Source organism: Zootoca vivipara, chromosome 11 (genome assembly GCF_965207765.1).
Source record: "Zootoca vivipara chromosome 11, rZooViv2.hap1.1, whole genome shotgun sequence".
Taxonomy (NCBI): Eukaryota; Metazoa; Chordata; class Lepidosauria; order Squamata; family Lacertidae; genus Zootoca; species Zootoca vivipara.
Genome location: NC_142594.1, coordinates 21397158 through 21417772, shown reverse-complemented (window position 1 = coordinate 21417772; position 20615 = coordinate 21397158). Strand labels below are relative to the sequence as shown.

General features: G+C 44.3%; 1 protein-coding gene across 3 annotated transcripts in view; it reads left to right on the top strand.

The window, feature by feature from the left end:
* CHN2 (chimerin 2) overlaps positions 1-20615 on the top strand; it is a 156377-nt gene that overhangs the window by 57337 nt on the left and 78425 nt on the right. For 2 of the 3 annotated variants that reach the window (XM_035129608.3, XM_035129606.3), the window contains exons 2-3: positions 2449-2487; positions 13462-13517. In XM_035129608.3, the coding sequence (XP_034985499.2) occupies positions 2449-2487; positions 13462-13517 (95 nt within the window). Of the gene's footprint in view, positions 1-2448; positions 2488-11412; positions 11794-13461; positions 13518-20615 lie in introns of those variants that run through there. The other variant, XM_088654062.1, reaches the window with a different exon arrangement.

The following is a 20615-nucleotide window of genomic DNA, read 5'->3' as shown; positions in this document are numbered from 1 at the left end:
AAAAAGCCATTTCTGGCCATCCGTCCTTACTTTGAAGGATAGATGCAGCAAACAGGATTAAACATTGCTGTGAAACAGAAAGAAGCCATAATGATAAAGGTAATATGAGTTGAAGGAACAGTAGCAACACCAGATGCAATCAAGCTTGCAGTGTATAGCGTTTAGAATTATTGATGAAATACGGTTAACTCTGCATTTATTTTCAGTATATCCATTTTGCAAATTAATGATACATCCCAATATTAGGGAAACAGAATTATGTTAGACATTGACTGTAAGAAATGTAGAAAGCCTCATCCAGAGCGGTCTAGTGTTAAAGTGATTGTTTTGAGAGTTAAGTGGTTGGAGAATTGTGTGGAGGAGTAGATGATAAATGTATCTATATATTGCTAGAGTTTATTGCCTCAAACGCATAGTCTCATTTTTAAAAGCACACTGCAGTTAATCACTTAAACTGCATACTAACCATGTATGTAGGTATATATAATGCACAAATATGTGTGAGCTTAGGAAATGTGCTTGGATTTTTCATTACCATAAGTAGCATAGGAATAGAAAACATCAGATTGTTTTAATCAACCTGCATATTGTTTCTAGATTAATGATACAGTCTACTCGGTCATTGTATTTATCATTATAATGATACCCGTTGCAGAAGCAGCCGATAAGATGCCATAGCAGAAATAAATGGCCACCTTTGCTGAAGCAAAGTAAACTGGGTGCTTATGAATGAGTGTAAATGTCAGCAGCTACAGAAGTTTAAATGTTTTTCCAATCCGCATTCCGTGGCCTCTCCCACCTTCCCCCTGATGTCTATGACCTTGGGTTCATGGACAGGATGTGATCATCAAAACAAGGCATGCTCATCCTCTATAGGTACAATACTGTAGGTATTGGTATTTTGCCTGTGACTTCATTTCTGCTCCATATATGTCGACTCATATATTCCGAATAATAACAGTGTTAGGTAAAGGTAAAGGTAAAGGGACCCCTGACCATTAGGTCCAGTCGTGACCGACTCTGGGGTTGCGCGCTCATCTCGCATTATTGGCCGAGGGAGCCGGCGTATAGCTTCCAGGTCATGTGGCCAGCATGACAAAGCCACTTCTGGCAAACCAGAGCAGCACATGGAAACGCCATTTACCTTCCCGCTTTTGCGGTTCCTACCCTGTTTCTCATATTTTAAGACATACCCATAAAATAAGCCATAGCAGGATTTTTAAGCATTCAAGGAATATAAGCCATACCCCGAAAATAAGACATAGTGATAGGCACAGCAGCAATACCGGCCATGGCAGGAGGAGGAGGAGGAAAATATAAGACATCCCCTGAAAATAAGCCATAGTGTGTTTTTTTGAGGAAAAAATAAATATAAGACATGTCTTATAATATGAGAAACACGGTATTTATCTACTTGCACTTTGACGTGCTTTCGAACTGCTAGGTTGGCAGGAGCTGGGACCAAGCAACGGGAGCTCACCCTGTCAGAGGGATTCGAACCGCCGACCTTCTGATCAGCAAGCCCTAGGCTCAGTGGTTTAACAACAGTGTTAATAGGTATAATAAAGTGTTTAGTGTTTGTCTACAAAGGTAGTTGTACTTCACAGGTATATTGTGGAGTGTGCTCTGGTTAAAAAAAACACCCAAACAATTTCAGGATTCGTGGCCAACAGGGAGCCCTCACAACAACCTGCATCATTACGTTGTGAGAAGGGGCACTGCTACTACCTGCTGTATATTGGAGGGTTGTTTAGCCAGTACAGTGGTGCCTCGCTAGACGAATTTAATTCGTTCCACGGGTCTTTTCTTATAACGAAAATTTCGTCTAGCGAATCCCATAGGAATGCATTGATTATTTTTTTTGCCCATAGGAACGCATTAATTGAATTTCAATGCATTCCTATGGGAAACCGCGATTCGCTAGACGAATTTTTCATAAAATGAATTCGTCTAGCGAGGCAACCTCCGCTCGAAAAATCCTTTCGTTAAGCAGAAATTTCGTTAAGCAGGGCATTCGTTAAGTGAGGCACCACTGTACACAGTTTCCCCTATTTTGCAAAGTCCATGGGTCTGTATCCATGGGTCTCCATGCTCTCCACCCCTGTTCCTTTCCTTGGGCACATGAGGGAAATGGGCAGAGGAGATGTAGGTTTCATACTCTGACGCACAGGATCCTCTCCCAGTTAAATTTCTTATCTATGTTGTCCTTGCAGCTCCAGTTGCAACAGTGGATTTACAGTCCCCTGTGGGTGTTTGCCTTGGTGTTCTGTGACAGGGTACCTACACAACTCTTATGAAATGCCAAGTGTTGCGGGGAGGGGATACCATACATTGCGCTAAATTCAATAGTAACATCTAGTTCTCTTCAATTCTGTATAGGAGTTACATGCCGAAAGGTTCACTGAGCTTTTGGTTGACTGGTTTTTTTTTCTTTTGTCACTATTTTAGATGCCGAAGAGTATCAGCCCCCAATATGGAAATCATACCGTGAGTATCAGAAACTGGAATTTGGGGGTGGGAGGAGGGCAGGGGACCTAACTTGGGAGACATTGGAAGGGCATTGTGCATGATTTGAGGAACCTAAAGGAAATGGGCATTGATAAGAGGAACCATAGGAACAGATGCTTAAGTTCCAAGTCAAATTTATCTTTTTAAAATAACACCTGTCTAGAGAAGGTATGGAAGAATCATCAGTGGGTTTTAAAAGACACGAAAGGCATAAGGGATTTCTAAGTATAGGATTGCCTGCCTTGTGGCATGAAATTAGAATAGAGCAACAATCTTATATATTGTACACTTACCTGAGAATAACTCCCATTGCATCCAGGTGGACATGTGTAGGATTGCATTGCACATGGTTGCTGGGATTTCTTTTTGCTCCACATCCGCTAACCACCTGCCAAAGCAAAGAAGCATCAGTTTTGGAATAGCTGCTTTGAAATGGGTGGGGTGACCTGTCTAAGCCACTGCTATTACGTAGGTGCTTATTAACTGGACATAAAAGTCAGAGAAACAGAAATGGAACCAACAGATGCGACAAAGAGTGTGTTGATTGACAAAAGGTGCAGCACAAAATCCCTGGCGCAGGAGTGCAGGCAGAGAAAAAAAGAGAATTACTCCGAGAGCATGTCCTGGCATGATTCTAAGAACAGCCCTTAAACGCTCGTTTTATTGTTCTTGCTAACACAACAGTCTGTCATTAGAGACTTAGGAGATCACATGGCGTATATGTTTTAATTATATGTACTGCTGAAACAGAAAAAAAGATGCTGCCAATCATGGGCGTACCCAGGATCAAAACTAGGGGGGGGCAAGGGGAGGGGCCAAGGCACGGAACTAGGGGGGGAAGGGGAGGGGCCACAAAGTGGGCGGGAACGGCGAACTCACGCTCCGCCGGGCTGTGCCCCTCCCTAGAAGCAGGGCTGGTGGGCGGAGGCGGAGCCCAGCGGAGCGCGAGTTCAGCGTTCCCGCCCGCCGCGCCGTGCTCTCTGGTTCCCCGCCGCGCTTGGCCTTGCCAGAGGGCGCGACGGGGAGCTGGAGGGAGGGCGCAGCGCGGCGGGCGGGAACGGCGAACTCGCGCTCCGCCGGGCTGTGCCCCTCCCTAGAAGCAGGGCTGGTGGGCGGAGGCGGAGCCCAGCCCAGCGGAGCGCGAGTTCGGCGTTCCCGCCCACCGCGCCGCGCTCCCTGGTTCCCCGCCGCGCTTGGCCTTGCCTGAGGGCGCTGGAGGGAGGGTGCGGCGCGGCGGAAATGGCGAACTCGCGCTCCGCCGGGCTGTGCTCCGCCTCTGCCCACCAGCCCTGCTTCTAGAGTAGGGCAGCTGCCCTAACTTGCCCCGTGGTGGGTACGCCCTTGCTGCCAATCTGTTGTCAAGAATTTGTTATTTTTGTGTGTCTGTGTAAGCCTCATTCATTTTACCATGTGGCAAGGCAAAAACTGCAGCGGACTTTCATGTTGAAAGTGTTGCCTCTTTCTTAACTTTGGTTGTAGTTGGACCATTAATTCAAGACAAGTTTCTGGGAACCTGGTTGTTGTTTTTCCCCCACTTCCAAAGGAATATTGAATAGGATGTCAATCATATATTTAATGCTGGAGAAAGCCACATTCAAATTGAAGAATTTGAAAGCATGGAGTATACAAAAGAAGTTTTAAAAGACTGAATCCAGATGCCATGCCTGTCAGCTTTAGAGCTTGTTGGATTTGCCACATGCTACCCTTGCACCCTAGTTCAGATGCCATGTTTTTTTTCCTTTACTTGTCACGTACAGTGACATTACAAACACAGATTGTTGGGCTGGAGACCAGGCTGAGAGCACCATTGGTCTCAAATTGGGAACTCTGGCAGCTAGACACACAAGTGTCAGGCTCTGAGCCACTCTTTCCACTGGGCTGCTATCTGCTGTGATGGTTGTTGTTGTTTTATGTTGCTCTTCCTCCAAAGGAACCCAGGACAGCAAATGTTGTTTAGTCGTTTAGTTGTGTCCGACTCTTCGTGACCCCATGGACCAGAGCACGCCAAGCGCTCCTGTCTTCCACTGCCTCCCGGAGTTTCATCAGATTCATGTTGGTTGTTTATATAACACTGTCCAAGCATCTCATCCTCTGTCGTCCCCTTCTCCTTGTGCCCTCAATCTTACCCAACATCAGAGTTTTTTTCCCAGAGAGTCCTCTTCTCATGAGGTGGCAATAGTATTGGAGCCTCAGCTTCACGATCTGTCCTTCCAGTGAGCACTCAGGGCTGATTTCCTTAAGAATGGATAAGTTTGATCTTCTTGCAGTCCATGGGACTCTCAAGAGTCTCCTCCAGCACCATAATTCAAAAGCATCAATTCTTTGGCGATTAGCCTTCTTTATGGTCCAGCTCTCACTTCCATACATCACTACTGGGAAAACCATAGCTTTAACTATACGGACCTGTCGGCAAGGTGATGTCTCTGCTTTTTAAGATGCTGTCATTGCTTTCTCCCAAGAAGGAGGCGTCTTTTAATTTTGTGACTGCTGCCACCATCTGCAGTGATCATGGAACCCAAGAAAGTAAAATCACTCACTGCCTCCATTTCTTCCCCTTCTATTTGCCAGGAAGTGATGGGACCAGTGGCCATTATCTTAGTTTTTATGATGTTGAGCTTCAGACCGTATTTTGTGCTCTCCTCTTTCACCCTCATTAAAAGGTTCTTTAATTCCTCCTCACTTTCTGCCATCAAGCTTGTGTCATCAGCATATCTGAGGTTGTTGATATTTCTTCCGGCAATCTTAATTCCGGCTTGGGATTCATCCAGCCCATCCTTTCAAATGATGAATTAAATAAGCAGGGAGACAATATACAGCCTTGTTGTACTCCTTTCCCTTTTTTGGGATAGGTTTGATCTTTTTGCAGTCCATGGGACTCTCAAGAGTCTCCTCCAGCACCACAATTCAAAAGCTAATACAGCAAACACGGCAGTACTAAAAAGGTACGGTTAAAACATATAAAATCAGTTAGACACCAACAATGCTGTTAGCCACAAGGAGTTACAGAGACTTCCCCTTCCATAATTGTCAGGTGACGCAGAGGACTAGTCAGTTGCATTTCACCAGATCCTATAAATCCTCAAGACTCTGATCCAGAGATGGCTCAGTTCCCTGAGACTCACTTTGTCATAGTTTTTTTCTGAATGTAATCTGAGGCCTCACAGAAAGTATGCCTTTCTCCTTCCCTTTCCTTGAAACTAACCTTCCAGAAGCAACAAATAGGAGGAGAGGCATGAAGGTAAGGGTTGCTTTTTTAAAACAAAAAAACCTTAAATTAGATGCAAAGCTTTATCCACAAGGAGTTCCTAGCTGAAATATCATGCAGAATTGTAGAATCGTAAGAGTTAGAAGGGACCACGGAGGTCTTCTAGTCCAAGCCTTTGCTTCATGCAAGATCTGTAGTGGAGGATGCAATTATAGCATTCTTGACGGACAGCTGCGCAACCTCTGCTTAATATTTCCGCAGAAAGAGCCCACCACTTTGCAAGTGTTGCTCGGACAAACAGCTGTTACCGTTAAGAAGTTAATTTTAATGTTTCCATGAAATCTGCTTCCATGCAGTATTCACTCAGTGGTTCTAGTCCTGACCACCCTCCAAAGACTCATTCATTCATTCATTCATTCATTCATTCACTCTCTACCTTTTTCCCTGGCAGGGACTCAAAGCAGCTTGCAGATAAAATAAGAACAGCTTAAAAAAAAACCTAGGTTTTTTTAAAAATTAAGAACTACGCATCTCTCTCTCTCTCTCTCTCTCTCTAGCTATCTACACACACACACACACACACACACACACACATGTTCTATTAAAAGCATACTGTACAATCACAACAAAAACAGTACAGCAACAGTCCCCTCATTAAAACAGTCAGTTCCAAAAAGCCTGTTGGAACAGGGAAATATTCATCTGCCAGTGAAAAGACAAGAGGGGGGCCAGTCTAGCTTCTCTAGGGATGGAGTTCCAAAGTCTGGGAGCAGCTGCCAAGAAGGCTTTCTCCCATGTCCCTACCAAGCGTGCCTATATGGGTGGTGGGACCAAGAGAAGAGCTTCCCTAAAGAACTCATAGCCCAGGCAGCTTTGTATGAGGTAATGCAATCCTTCAATTAGCCTGGACCTAAGCCATATGGGAGGGGGAGGAGGAGGAGGAGGAGGAAGATGAAGATGAAGAAGAAGAAGAAGAAGAAGAAGAGGAAGAAGAAGAGGAGTATTAGTAGTAGTTTGGATTTGATATCCCTTTGAGTCTAAAAGCGGCTAACAAGCTCCTTTCCCTTCCTCCCCCACAACAAACACTCTGTGAGGTGAGTGAGGCTGAGAGACTTCAAAGAAGTGTGACTAGCCCAAGGTCACCCAGCAGCTGCATGTGGAGGAGCGGAGACGTGAACCCGGTTCCCCTGATTACGAGTCTACCGCTCTTAACCACTACACCACACTGGCTCTAACAGAGAACCAGCCAGCTTTTGACACTTGAGATGTACCTTTCTAGGACCCGCCTTATTCTTTAACTTCAGTAGTGCTTTGCGCTATTTTTAATGTTGTGTTTTAATGCTTGTAACCTGCCCTGGGACCTCAGGGTAGGTAATAAATTGCAACCACCACCAACACCTTTTATGCATAACAGCCTTTCAGGTACAGTGGTACCTCGGTTTACGATGATGATCCGTTCCGGGGAGCCAGTCGCTCCCCGAGTTCATCGCTCACCAAAGGCATGCTTCTGCGCGCGCGCGAAGCGTCGATAGAGCGCTTCTGCGCACACACACGCTGCACAGGTCACTTCTGCACATCCATGTGCGCGGAACCCGGATGTAAATACTTCCGGGTCCGCGGCGGTCGCTCTCCGAATCCGTCGTAAACGGTGGCGGTCGCAAACTGAGGTTCCACTGTATTTGAATGCTATCATGTCTCCCCATAATCTAACGTCCCCAGATCTTTGAACTCTTCCACCTAAGATTTAGTTCCTCCATCCTGGTTGCCCTTCTCTGGGCCTATCCCACTTAGTCTATGTTTTTCCTAGTGCGATCCGTGCCCACAATTGGGCTCAGTACTCCAGATGTGGCTTGACTAATGCAAATAGAGTGAAACTATTGCTTTCTGCTAACGTAGCCTGAGATTGTATTACCGATTTGTTTAGCAGCCACATTGCACTGCTGGCTTGTGATGTTGTGTGCTGGTGCCAAGCCAGGTCTCTCCCACCCTATACTAGTGCCTTTGAGTTTTTGTGCCTACATGCAGGACTTCTGCCAAGTCTCCAAATGCCTTGGAAAGTGATGAAACCGGTAAGCTACATTTTCAGGATTCTTTGCACTGAGCTTCTTCTCAGTAAGGCATCTGTGTTGCACATTTCTTACATTGCTCTGCGTGACGGTCATGGCCCATCAATCTTCTGACACCATGTGTTGTATTCTGCCATTTATGTAGGAACTCACTACAAGCTGAGCTAGTGGTAGAACAAAATTTATTTTTGAAGTGGCTTGAGAGGCTGCATAGAGTAGTAACAAACTTCTCCAGAGAGCTTACCTTCCAAGTCCCGGACTGCAGAATCCGGGACCGGCAGCCGTGTGACACCGGAAGTTGCGTCGATGTAACTTCCGGTGTCGTTTTGCCCTTCTATGGGCACCAAAATGGCCGGCGGCGGCTTCGAAAGTCGCTTCTACGCATGTCAGGAAGTGCGTCGACGCAACTTCCGGTGTCATTCTGCCCATCTGTGGGCACCAAAAATGGCTGCCGCCGACACCAGAAGTCGCGTCTATGCCCTTCCGGACATGCGTAGATGCGACTTTTGAAGCCGGCGGCGGCCATTTTTGGTGCCCATAGAAGGGCAAATCAGAAAGGGAAAAAATGGCCACTGGCAGGAAAAAATAACGGAGAAAAACAGGAGACGAAGTGATACGGGGGACCACCAGGAAAAGGTAAGTGAAAACGGGGTACTTGGCAGCTATGCTGGAGAGCCAGCTCTCCAGAAGCTGCCCCCTGCATCATAGCTGTTTCTCTTAAAGGGGCAACAGGCCAGATATTTAGGTGGCCATGCATACAATTTACCAAGGAGCAACCTTCTTTTTTGCATCTCCCCTTCCTTGGGTGTTGTTGCCATTCAAGCTAAAGGGGAATGGTTCAGTTTGTAATTTCCTGAGATTATGATGTCCCTAGCCATAATGCGAAGGCATTTATTGTTTCCCGTAGTGACAGGTGGTCATTTCCAAACTCAGCAACATCACTGCTCCAGTCTGAGCAACTTGGCTCTTATCGAATGGCCAGGCTGGTATCAGGCTGCTTTTACCTGCTTGCTTGATTTCCTTTCTTTAAAGCAACTGCTGTCATGTGAATGGGTATAGCAGCATGTTGTGCACTGCATGTTTGTGTCAATGCGCCCTATCAGAGGCTTGCTACACATTGAACATGCTTTATAAAAGGGAGTTTAAAATGGTGACAAAAGATGTGCATAGTCTTTCCCTGTTCTGTGGCTCTTTGTGAAGGGCCTTTCCCCCATTGGGATTCAAATCACTTGAACCCCATTGGTGTGTGAAAATTCACTGCCAGGACAATTTGGAGCAGAGGAATGATGAGCAAGGGAAGAGTAACACATTGCCTTTCTCTTGCTTCACTGCTCCAAATCTTATTCTCCTAAAACTGTTTTTTTTAAATGACATCTGGGTTCTTCTGTACACATGTTTGTGTGCAATGAATTGTTTGGCCCTCAGGCTAGCCAAAACACTTGACTGCAGCGTACAGCAATAACACACCTCCTGCTGATCATTTCCTGTTTTTGACTCACTTAATTAGTGATGTGCAAGCTCCCTCCAGTTCGATTCATAATTGGCTCGGTTTTTCAAAGCATTCTCAGAAAACACCTGGAGAAAGTTCAGGGTTTTCTCAAGAGTTAGTTCTTGGAAATAGTGCTTGGGAGAATTAAACCTGCTGTTGCTGTTCCCCTCTTCTCAAACAGGGACACTTGTGGCACTGTGGTCTAAACCACTAAGCCTCTTGGGCTTGCCGATGGGAAGGTCGGCGGTTCTAACCCACAGAGCTCCCTAGCAAAATAAAAAAAAAATCCTTCAGTAGCACAGACCAACTAAGTTTTTATTTTGGTATGAGCTTTCGTGTGCATGCACACTTCGTCAGATACACTGAAACAGAATCCACCAAACCCTTCAGAGGGTGGGGGAATGGGTGATGGGCTGATGGGAGTGGTAAACCTGTAGATGGCTGTTAACGACTGCTGATGACTGCAATTGGTCCTGGGGGGGGGACAAGGGCTGAGGCGCTAAAGAAAGCTTGATAATGCATAATGAGATAAGAATCCGATGTCTTTATTGCTCTGTCCCAGCTTCTGCCACCCTAGCAATTTGAAAGCATATCAGCGCAAGTAGATAAATAGGTATCACTGTGGCGGAAAGGTAAATGGCATTTCCGTGCACTCTACTTTCCATCACGGTGTCCTGTTGCGCCAGAAGTGGTTTAGTCATGCTGGCCACATGATCCGGAAAGCTGTCTGTGGACAAACGCCAGCTCCCTCGGCCTGAAAAGTGAGATGAGTGCCGTAACCCCAGAGTCACCTTTGCCTGGACTTAACTGTCCATAAGTCCTTTACCTCTTACCTCTTCTCAAACATACCTTGAAAGGGAAGCTGTGGTTGCACTGAAGGCTGGTGACAGTGTTCATTTCATCCTTCCATTCCCAGACTTTCAACAGCAGTGGAGCTCCTACAATCCATTGAACCAAATGCAATTGTACAATTATCAGGTTTCACAGCAACAATGATAGCTTTAAAATTAAGCCTTCGCTGCCTTCAGGCTTTCACAATGCTATTCCCCCTACCTGCGTAAGTTCAGGTGATGCCATGCCAAGCCCATTGTAAGCCATGCCTGAATTTCTGGAGTGATGAGCTCTGCTCATACTTAGCTGGGGATAAGAACTGTCAGCTTTGCTATTCTGAACCACCACCACCCCAGTTATGAAATTCAATGCAATTACTAGAAAATTGACCTTTTCCACTTGTAACTAAACCCTACAGCTCACTTCTATTGCATTGTGCTATGGTTTGCTGCTTAAGGGCATGTGCTTATGAGCTTGAAATCTCTAGTTCAAATCATGATTCATACAGTCATTAGATGCCAGACTTGCAATACAGTGTTAGTGAAACACTTAGGAATTTAATGGGGAAACATATAAACGCTAAGCATGCATCTGTCTCTGTTGCCATGATGCTGTCCACAAACATTTGTAAGTTTTAGTCAGCTCCTACTGGATCAGAAGTTGACTACAAATATGCTAATATGCTTGTATACGGAATGCCCACATTTGAAATAAATTGTAGACTTGTCTGGGCTGTAGAGAAAGCTACCCCCTTTCTCACTTGTATATTCCCTGAAGACTTGCTTCTTCCATAATGCTTAAAAATCTTTGCTGACTAAAGTAATTTTCTAATGTATTTCATTTACTTGCCTTATTACTGACCAGCTCACTTACTGACATAAGATCGTTAGAGCAGAAGCTGTAAATAGCTCTGGGAGGGCTAGGGGGGGAAAGGAGCTGAAAAGTGAGCGAAGGATGTAGGGAGAAGAATACAGGGCTGTAAAAGTATTAAACAGCTTTTAGAATACGTGTCTTGTTATCGATATGGGCAACTAGTATACATTAGTAGTGCAATATAGTAATAGAATATATTATTGCACTCCTGTCCCCACCGGTATTCCTTATTCTTTATACTCATGGAACTAAGCTGAAGAAGAGGTTGTTGTTTTTTAGTACAGGACATGTATATTTTAATACATTTTACTTTCTTTAGTTTTACCTGCTTCCTATATGTTAGGAACATAGGTAGCTGCTTTATACTGAGTCTGATCATCAACATGTAGTCCAATATTGTCTTCTCTGGCTGGCAGTGGCTCTGCAGGGTTTCAGGGAGTAGACATTTCCAGCCCAAACTGGACATGATGGGAATTGAATGAAGAACCTTCCCTACGTATGCAAAGCAGATGCTCTACCCCCGAGCTACCCGGTCCTTCTGCTGTTTTACCTGCAGCCAAGCATTTTTTGCCCAAGTGGTGAACTGCCGACTGGAAAGAAAGCAAAAGAATGTGGCAAGACAGGCGCTTCAAAGAGACTTGCACAGGGCAACGTACAGCTGCTACTTCTCATGGAGCAGATGTTTATTTTGTGCGTCCCCCTGTATGGCCCATTGCAGTCCCTGCACAAACTGGTTTCGCAGGATTTTGTGGCACTTCAAAGCCACATTGCAGGAAATTTCGCAGAAGTACAGTCACATCCATTTGCAAAAGTACATTTGGGTAATGTTGTGGGTGCTAGTTGGATAGTGCCCATTACAAATAAATGAAAAGATAGATAGGTGTCCACATATGAAATTGTATAGAGCAGAAGCAGCCTGATCCAATCAATTTAGCATCACCTTTGAATTCCACAAAATAAGGTGGAATAGCTACAGTTAGGAAGACAAGGCAAACTTGACTCCCAGCAGTAAGCTATACCCTTTTTGATTAACCATTATGCTTTTTAGGATTATCAGAGATAGCTCAGTGCTAATGCAACAGGAATGGCACATCACTTCTTTCTTCAGGTCTCACCAGCCATGTGCTCCCTGCACCTGGGCTCGCAAATAATATACAAGTACATACACACCTAGGACTCATTTGGATTAGTCAAAAAACAGTGTTTTGAATGCGTTATAAACATGCAACACCAGGTGACGCTGGAGAGCAAAAAGAATTTCTATGCGATTTTCCATAGCGTTTTTTTCTTTTGTTATAACGATTTAATTTCTGTCTTATTTATAGCAGGTATTTTCCTGTGTGTAGATCCACCCCTAGTCATTAATATGAACCCTGGCATGGGCATTTAAAGGCAACACCACGTGATGTGGTGTGTTCAGCACAGCAGAAGCCTTGTAAGCCAACACCTCACAAGTTTCCACTATGGCAAACAGAAGTCTACATATATAATTTTTGTCAATAGATTTGTTGGAATGGATGGTGCTAGTACCAATAGCAAATCTAAAATGTGTAGCAATTTTTAAAGACAGGCTTACATTTCTCTGACTAATTTCCACATTCCCATGTGTAGAAAAGATGTGCATAAAACAGAATTCACTCCCATTTGGGGGAAACTCATTTGTCATATTGTTGTCACATGCATGGCTATTTTCACTTGAGGAGCAGCCTCACGGGAAGAACTTCTGCCAGTTTTGTGCAAAAGTAGCTGTACAGATCACTGATTGACTAGATGCGGGTGGTGCTGTGGTCTAAACCACTGAGCCTCTTGGGCTTGCCGATCAGAAGGTCGGCGGTTCGAATCTGCATGACGGGGTGAGCTCCCATTGCTCTGTCCCAGCTCCTGCCAGCCTAGCAGTTCGAAAGCATGCCAGTGCGAGTAGATAAATAGGTACCGCTGTGGAGGGAAGGTAAACAGCATTTCCGTGTGCTCTGCCTTCCATCACGGTGTTCCATTGTGCCAGAAGCATGTCTGTGGACAAACGCCAGCTCCCTCGGCCTGAAAGCGAGATGAGCGCTGCAACCCCATAGTCACCTTTGACTGGACTTTACCAGGTCCTTTACCTTTTTACCTAGATGCCTGAGAATTCACAGAGCACCGTCTCCCTCTTCTCCAAGAAGTTTTAAAATCTTAAACCAGGCGTTATAATTTCTGCTATTTTAAATGGATAATTGTACTAACAACACATGTACCAACCAACCAAAAAGTAGGCAGCCTTCTAGTCAGCAGAGGTGAGGAGGAAAACTGATGAGGATGTCAAGATTCATTGTGGAGGAAGGTACCCGTGTCCTCTATGAATTCTAAATGTGATACTCTATAATAGCCCTTGCAAGTCAGCTATTTCCCCTTCATTTGAATTTAGTTTGAAGCAGCTTCTTTAAGCCTGTCTAAGCAAATGTTAGTATTCATTGCAGCCTTCTAATTACAAATGTGTTTTTTATGTTTGACAGTGTATCAGTTACAACAGGAAGCACCTCGTCCCAAGAGAATAATTTGTCCGCGAGAGGTCAGTTTCAAGTTTCTCTTCATCTTCTTTAATTGAATGGTCAGCAGCATGCTGATACTGTTGGTCTTCACATTTTATGTGTGCTGGATGTGATCTATATATTGTCATCCTCACAAAAGATTCAAAAGCGCTCTCTTTTTTAAAAATTATAAGGTGAACATTATAAAAACACCAATTGCTGTTTGTTATGAATTCTAAGCTTTAAGTGATTAATATTATTAGGATGTTTTCAGTACTATTTTCGTGTTAATCAAAGTGTTGTATATCCTTGTATTTATTTCTACCATAAATGAAGCACGATTTCCTACCCCACCCCAGCAAATCTTCCACTAGCTTCACGGACCCTGTTTGTCATTTGAAAATATGCATTTTGACAAATGTTTTAGAATAGTGTAGGTAGAATATTAAATTAATAGCATGTGATCATTCTCCCTACATATCTAGAGCGCAAAGACAGTATGTAAGAATAGATAAGGCCATGCATTTACTGGCTGTCTCCCAGTTTTGTTTCCTGAAGTTTCTAATGGAGTGCTTTGTTTCTGACCAGTTTTATTCCCATGATGGTGTACTAGGTATGGCTCACCCTAATTGCACAACATCTGAGATGGAGCTGTTGATCCTGGTTTTGTCTTGGCAGAGTAAGCAGCTCATTAAAGAGGTGCTTCCTTCCCTAGGATGTTCCCGGTGATGTCTGTATATAGGCCTTATGAAGGTCACCGGAAGCATTCCTGATTGAAGACACAGATCTATCAGAGGTGCTAACTGAGAAACACACATTTCAAGTGGATAGGCAGCTCCGTCTGATGCTTCAGTAGCTCTGAGCAGAGAGGACTCCCTAGTCTTCCTCCTGAAATAGACCTGTCCCAGTCAATGCATCTCCTGCAGAGCAAGTCTGCCGACTGGAAAGAGCAGTTTCCAGCATCAAGCAGGAGCCCTTCCCAGTAGCAGATCTGTTCATGAATAAGCACCTCAGTTGTCAGGCTTAAAAGCAATTCTTTTGTTTTCTGCAGGTGGGAAGGGCACACCCACTGCAGCAGAGTTTTCCAGGAGAAGGGAGGGAGAGATCGTTTCTCTTTCCCCTGGGAAGAAGCTGAGTGGTTCAAATGTGCTTGAAGTTCCTCTAGTTGTCTCTTTAGTATGATAATGATTTTTAGTAGTTTTTAAGGACATGTTTCTTCACGTTTGCTAGCAAGCAAGAATAGCTAGGAGCAATACTGTTAAGCAGAGTCGCCTTTGCATTTCCATGTGTGCCATGAGACTTGTTGGTGTACCTTAAGTTGTGGTGAGTGAGGTCATTGTGGCTCATACTGAGATTGACTCAGAAATTAAGCAGCCTACAGTGTTTTGGAACAGACTAGATGAATGAGGCGGGGGGGGGGCTGGGAAGTTGTCTCTGGCTTCGGTTTTCATCTTGTTCTTCTATATACTTGGTAATTCTATCTTCAATGATTATAACACTTTCCACCAATTCTCCCTGAAATGATCATGATGTTAATAATAATAATAATAATAATAATAATAATAATAATAATAATAATAATAATATTATTTATACCCCAGCCACTCTGGGCGGCTTCCAACAGAAAAATAAAACACAATAATCTATTAAACATTAAAAGCCTCCCTGAACAGGACTGCCTTCAGATGTCTTCTAAAAGTCTGGTAGTTGCTTTCCTCTTTGACATCTGTTGGGAGGGCGTTCCACAGGGCAAGCACCACCACCGAGAAGGCCCTCTGCCTAGTTCCCTGCAACTTGGCTTCTCGCAACGAGGGAACCGCCAGAAGGCCCTCGGTGCTGGACCTCGGTGTCTGGGTAGAATGATGGAGGTGGAGACGCTCCTTCAGGTATACTGGACTGAGGCCATTTAGGGCTTTAAAGGTCAGCACCAACACTTTGAATTGTGCTCGGAAACGTACTGGGAGCCAATGTAGATCTTTCAAGACCGGTGTTATGTGGTCTCGGCGGCCGCTCCCAGTCACCAGTCTAGCTGGCGCATTCTGGATTAGTTGTAGTTTCTGAGTCACCTTCAAAGGTAGCCCCACGTATAGCGCATTGCAGTAGTCCAAGAGGGAGATAACTAAAGCATGCACCACTCTGGCTAGACAGTCTACCTCCCTCCGAATCGGAGCGACTTTATCTGCAAAAAACTTTGCAAAAGCATTGCAGGAGATATTGGGGTCCCTATCAGGCCCCAATGACGAAGGTGGTTCGGATAGATTGCGAACCACCTGGAACAGTCTCCAGCTGCTGTTTTCTGCAGATGCAATAGAAACGGTGAAGAAGGTCCTCTTCGCCGTCGCCATTGCCACTTGGTAGGCTCGAACTTGAGCTCTAGCCCGTGTTTGGTCGGATTCAGAATGAGTTTTCCGCCACCGGCGCTCTAGCCGCCTCAGCGACTGTTTCATCGCCCTCAGCTCCGGGGAAAACCACCGGGCTGTCCGGGCTCCATGCAATCGGAGAGGGCGCTTTGGAGCCAAACAGCCAATAGCCCTGGTTAACTCCACATTCCAGCGGGCCACCAGGGAATCGGCTGAGAGGCCATCAACATGGGATAAAGCATCCCCTACCACTCTCTGGAAACCATTTGGATCCATTAAGTGGCGGGGGCGGGCCATCTGAATAGGTCCCGCCTCCCTGCAGAGGGGAAGGGTCACGGAGAAGTCCAGTTGCACCAGGTACCGTGTTTCTCATATTATAAGACACGTCTTATATTTATTTTTTCCTCAAAAAAACACACACTATGGCTTATTTTAAAGGGATGTCTTATTTTTTTCCTCCTCCTCCTGCCGCGGCCGGCATTGCTGCTGCGCCTATCACTGTGTCTTATTTTCGGGGTATGGCTTATATTCCTTGAATGCTTAAAAATCCTGCTATGGCTTATTTTATGGGTATGTCTTAAAATATGAGAAACAGGGTAGTGATCTGACCATGGCACTTCGTTAGTTTCGCTTTTACTTAGTGTCAGATCACCAACATCCATAGATGTTAAGCTAACCAGCCAGTGATTTCTTAGATACACACAGATCCATTTTTTAAAAATTGGTGTTAAACACCTCCCCTCCCCAAAAGAAACAAAGATAACACAATGAGATTAATATCAGATTAAAATATTATTATGCTACTTCCCAATTATATAAATGTTACCTTTTACGCATTTCATAATGATTGAAGGAATGGGGCATTGTAGAAGACTCTTGGAACAAATCCCCCCCCCCCCCCGGTATAAGCTCTCCCATTACAGAATGGCTTAATGTTCGTGCAGCTTATTGGTTTGGCATAATGCTAAATCGGTGTTGGAAGTCTCTCTCTGCTGGAGATTTTCAGAAATTGCTAACAATTATTCAACAAAACAGTGTTCACTACAATGGCAAATTTGAATAAACTGTCCCTGGTGCATACAAAGCATGCACTTCCTAAACTGGACTATTATGCAGAGAAATATGTCAGCTAATTACTTTGCTCATTGTTCTTAATTCTAATTACAGTTTTAGAAAACAGTATTGCTAGTAAAGATAGTAAAATATGTGATAGCTTGGGGAAAAGCAAAACATTTTACCATCTTCTGCTCTTAATTCTGTACGAAATGGGAATGGATTTTTATTCATAAGTGCCTGTTTATTTTCTGCTGGATGTAATATGCAGAAATCTTCAAAGTATAAATAAATACAAGTAGTAATGCATGAAGGGGGTTTAACATATGTAAATGTGAAATGTTCCTCTGTTTTCTGCTTAGATTTTCCTGAAAGCCTAGCTGTAAAACAAGAGCTTGAAGATTATTATGGTATCTTTTTGGCTTGTAATATTATCAGTGTGGTGCTGAAGCATCCAGGAATTCCTTTAGTTCACGTAAAATTCAGTAAAAGATAATACAAAATATTGGATTTTGACCTGGGAGACATAAATCTAAATAAGAGACTCAGCCATCGATGTTTTGTTCCCCAGTTGTTCACATCTAAGGATGGAATATTTATTCGTGGATTTAAATGGATAATGTACATGATTTGATGTGAAATGGTCCTCAGTCATTCTATGTCCTCAAGTAATGTTTTACATAAGAGACGTACAGGCAAAGCAAATCTCAGTTGGCATTTGGTTTGTGCCGCCTGTCCACAAGGACATTTGAAAGCAAGAGTTCTAGAACACATGGAGGAAGTATGTATTAGATACATGTCCTCATTTTCACCAGTTTATGCAGGACTTCACCCTTCAAATAAGCAATAGTAGTTCTATAGTAGTTCAGGTCCTTTGTACTTGACCCAGTAAGTCAAGAAGGAAATACTAAGTTGAAGATTCCAAACAGAGTGAAAGGCTTTAGCTACTGATGGCATGAGCCCTGCAGAATTTTTGGGATCAGGTGTGGATTGGCAGGTACTCAGGAGAAGGAGGAAGAAACAGAGGGGGAGCTGAATGGTGAGAACTGTTATGGGCCCTGAGTGATGGGGGCTGGTCAGACAAAGAAGGTGGAGGAATGAGCTGCCCACAGAAGAACCTGTGGAGGTTCCAGTGGGATAGGACAGGACATACCAAACCAAAGTCATGGGGACTTGAGGAGCTGCTTGGGAAGGAGGATCATGGAACACACCCTGCGGGGGAGTGGGGTCCCCTCACCCCATGTCATCTCCCCATCAGTCTCCCAGGCACCCGCACAGCCTTTCCTCCAAGATCACCAAGGCCCACCTTCAACTAAGTCACTCTGAATGTAGTGCCAACTCTGGAGTTGCCGTTTCTGGCTCCCCAGCTCTTCAGAGGAGGTGGCCTCCCAGCCTGTCCCATCCCCCCTGTTGCCGAGGTCATGAAGAAGACACCAGCACAGGCATGAACAGACAAGGAAGACACACCCTTCTCAGAGGAGTGCCTGCTTGCATGCCCAGTTTCAGGAGCAGCCTCATTTGCTGTGCTAAGTTGGGCCTGGCCCATTCCCATATAACAAGATTGTAGGGGACATGTTGCTGGTTGGATCGATGCCTTAGCTTGTCTAGCCATGTGTAGCACCTACATATGTCTTTGAACTCTGCCTGTGTACTGTACTGATCTGAGAATTAAAGATTTTGGTAGATACTGTAATTTGAGTTGTCGTTCTTCCTCCAGTGAGAGCCAGGACAGGAACCTAGGCTGGAGGTGGGGGAATCTCTCCTTTCTGCCCTGACTTCAACTAGCTCTGAAGAGATGCTGGTTCTCCTTCCCACAGAATTTCTGCAGAACATAGAGCCTCAGCAGAGGCTGAGAAAGACTTTGAGGGGTGGGAGGAGGCAGAACCGGAGGTGGCAGCGACTGAACAGGAGCCCAAACCGAAGGGTACAATCTTGTCATCTAGAACCAGACACCACCTTCACAGATGGGAGCAAACTTCCCACCAAGGAGACTGTGTTTGCAGTTCCCAACATTTGTGTGGGAACAGGTTGGGGCATCTTAGCTGCTTACATCCCTTTCAAAACTTCTTGACCTGCTCTTGTCCCTCATATGCTAAGCATCTCAGAAAAGGGAGAAGGGTGACATCATAAACCGGATGATGTCATGCAAAGTATAAAACAATACCATGTATCCAAAGTGTCTCAGACTGGAGAAGGATGACATCATAAAGCAGATTTTGTCCAGTGAGTCAATCTCAAATGTTTTCCAACTAGATAAATGACTTAATTAAATATGTATATTTAGGCACTGATGCCAGGAAAGGAAATCTGTTCAGGATGAAATAGTCTGTTCCCCAGGGATGGTTTGTCCACCTGGCAACTGAATAAGAGACTTTTCCAAAGGAAAGGAAAGGAAATGTAGTCCTAATTTTGTAAATGTGGAGCAGGTGGATTTGTATTCGGATATACAGTCTGGCCTGGAGCAAGTAAACTTGAGGGGGAAATAGTAGAGAACAGATATGGAGGCAATTTAACCTAGTTTTAGATTTAATCAGTTTTAGATTCCACTTTAGATAAACCATCGTTTGCCATGGCACCTGAACCTTAGGAACTGCCATTAATTTTAACTATTCTGAATTGTAAGATTCTCAGGGTAATTCACCTGGTTCTTCCACGCCACTTTATCTTCACAACAATCCCAGGACTTAGGTGAGACTGGTAGAGCAACTGGCCCAATTGTGTCTCAGGGCTGAGCGGCAAAGGGAATCCAAAGTCTCCTCACTCTTAGTCCAACAAACTAACTAACCGTTACACCCGTCTCAGCCTCATGTGAAGCATGACTCCTTGAAAGCAGCTGAGAGCCACATTTGAACATTTTCCTGCTACCTCCCTTACTAAACAGTAACATAAGAAGTGATCCTTCTTGAATTATTCCCAAATGTTTTTGACCTGACAAACAGATCAGCCAGTGATCGACTGAGAGCTATTAAAGTAGCTCTGAAATCTATGACTTTTTTTGTTGTTGCTGCTAGCAGCAGTCCTACACACAATGAAGTCATGCTTGAAACCCCGTGGCCTCCTTTGTGAATCCAGATCCTTATCGACTGTTGTTTGCTGAAATTCTACAGATTTGTCTATCTTTGTTATGTCCCTATTGGCTTGCTGTCTCACTTGCCTGTGTTGTTACCAGATTCTCCTGTAAGATATGGTAGAATCTGCCGGTTGAACAGTTGTTAATTCTTTAGAAGATGAGCCTACAGATCAAATCGATTTGCCAATATCTGAAGTGTGTTTCCCTCACTTCCTACCAAGCACATGTCATTGACACTTTATTTCTGTATATCTGAAATAATTGTCATTTATATCCTCTCTATTTAATTATCTATGTTTTGTTCCTTCATTGCTAAATGGGCTTAACATGTTTGCTATCCACTATTCTTTAAGGTGGATTTCTAGACTTTGGTAACATTCCTTCACATGCCACCATTGGATAGAACCTAATCTGATCAAAATACTACATTTGGGCTTTTACTCTCACCATGACTAATGTGCTAAAGGGCATTGTATGCAAATGTTTATCTTCTGGACTTTGAACGTCTTACTAATGCACTTTTCAGATTTTCCCACCATTAACAGATTAGATGATTAGGCAACGTGGTTGGGTGTGGGTGCACAAAGATAATTACAGAGGCTGTCTGGTTGTAAATTGATCTTTAGATACTGGTGATTGGTAAATGCAACTCTAGC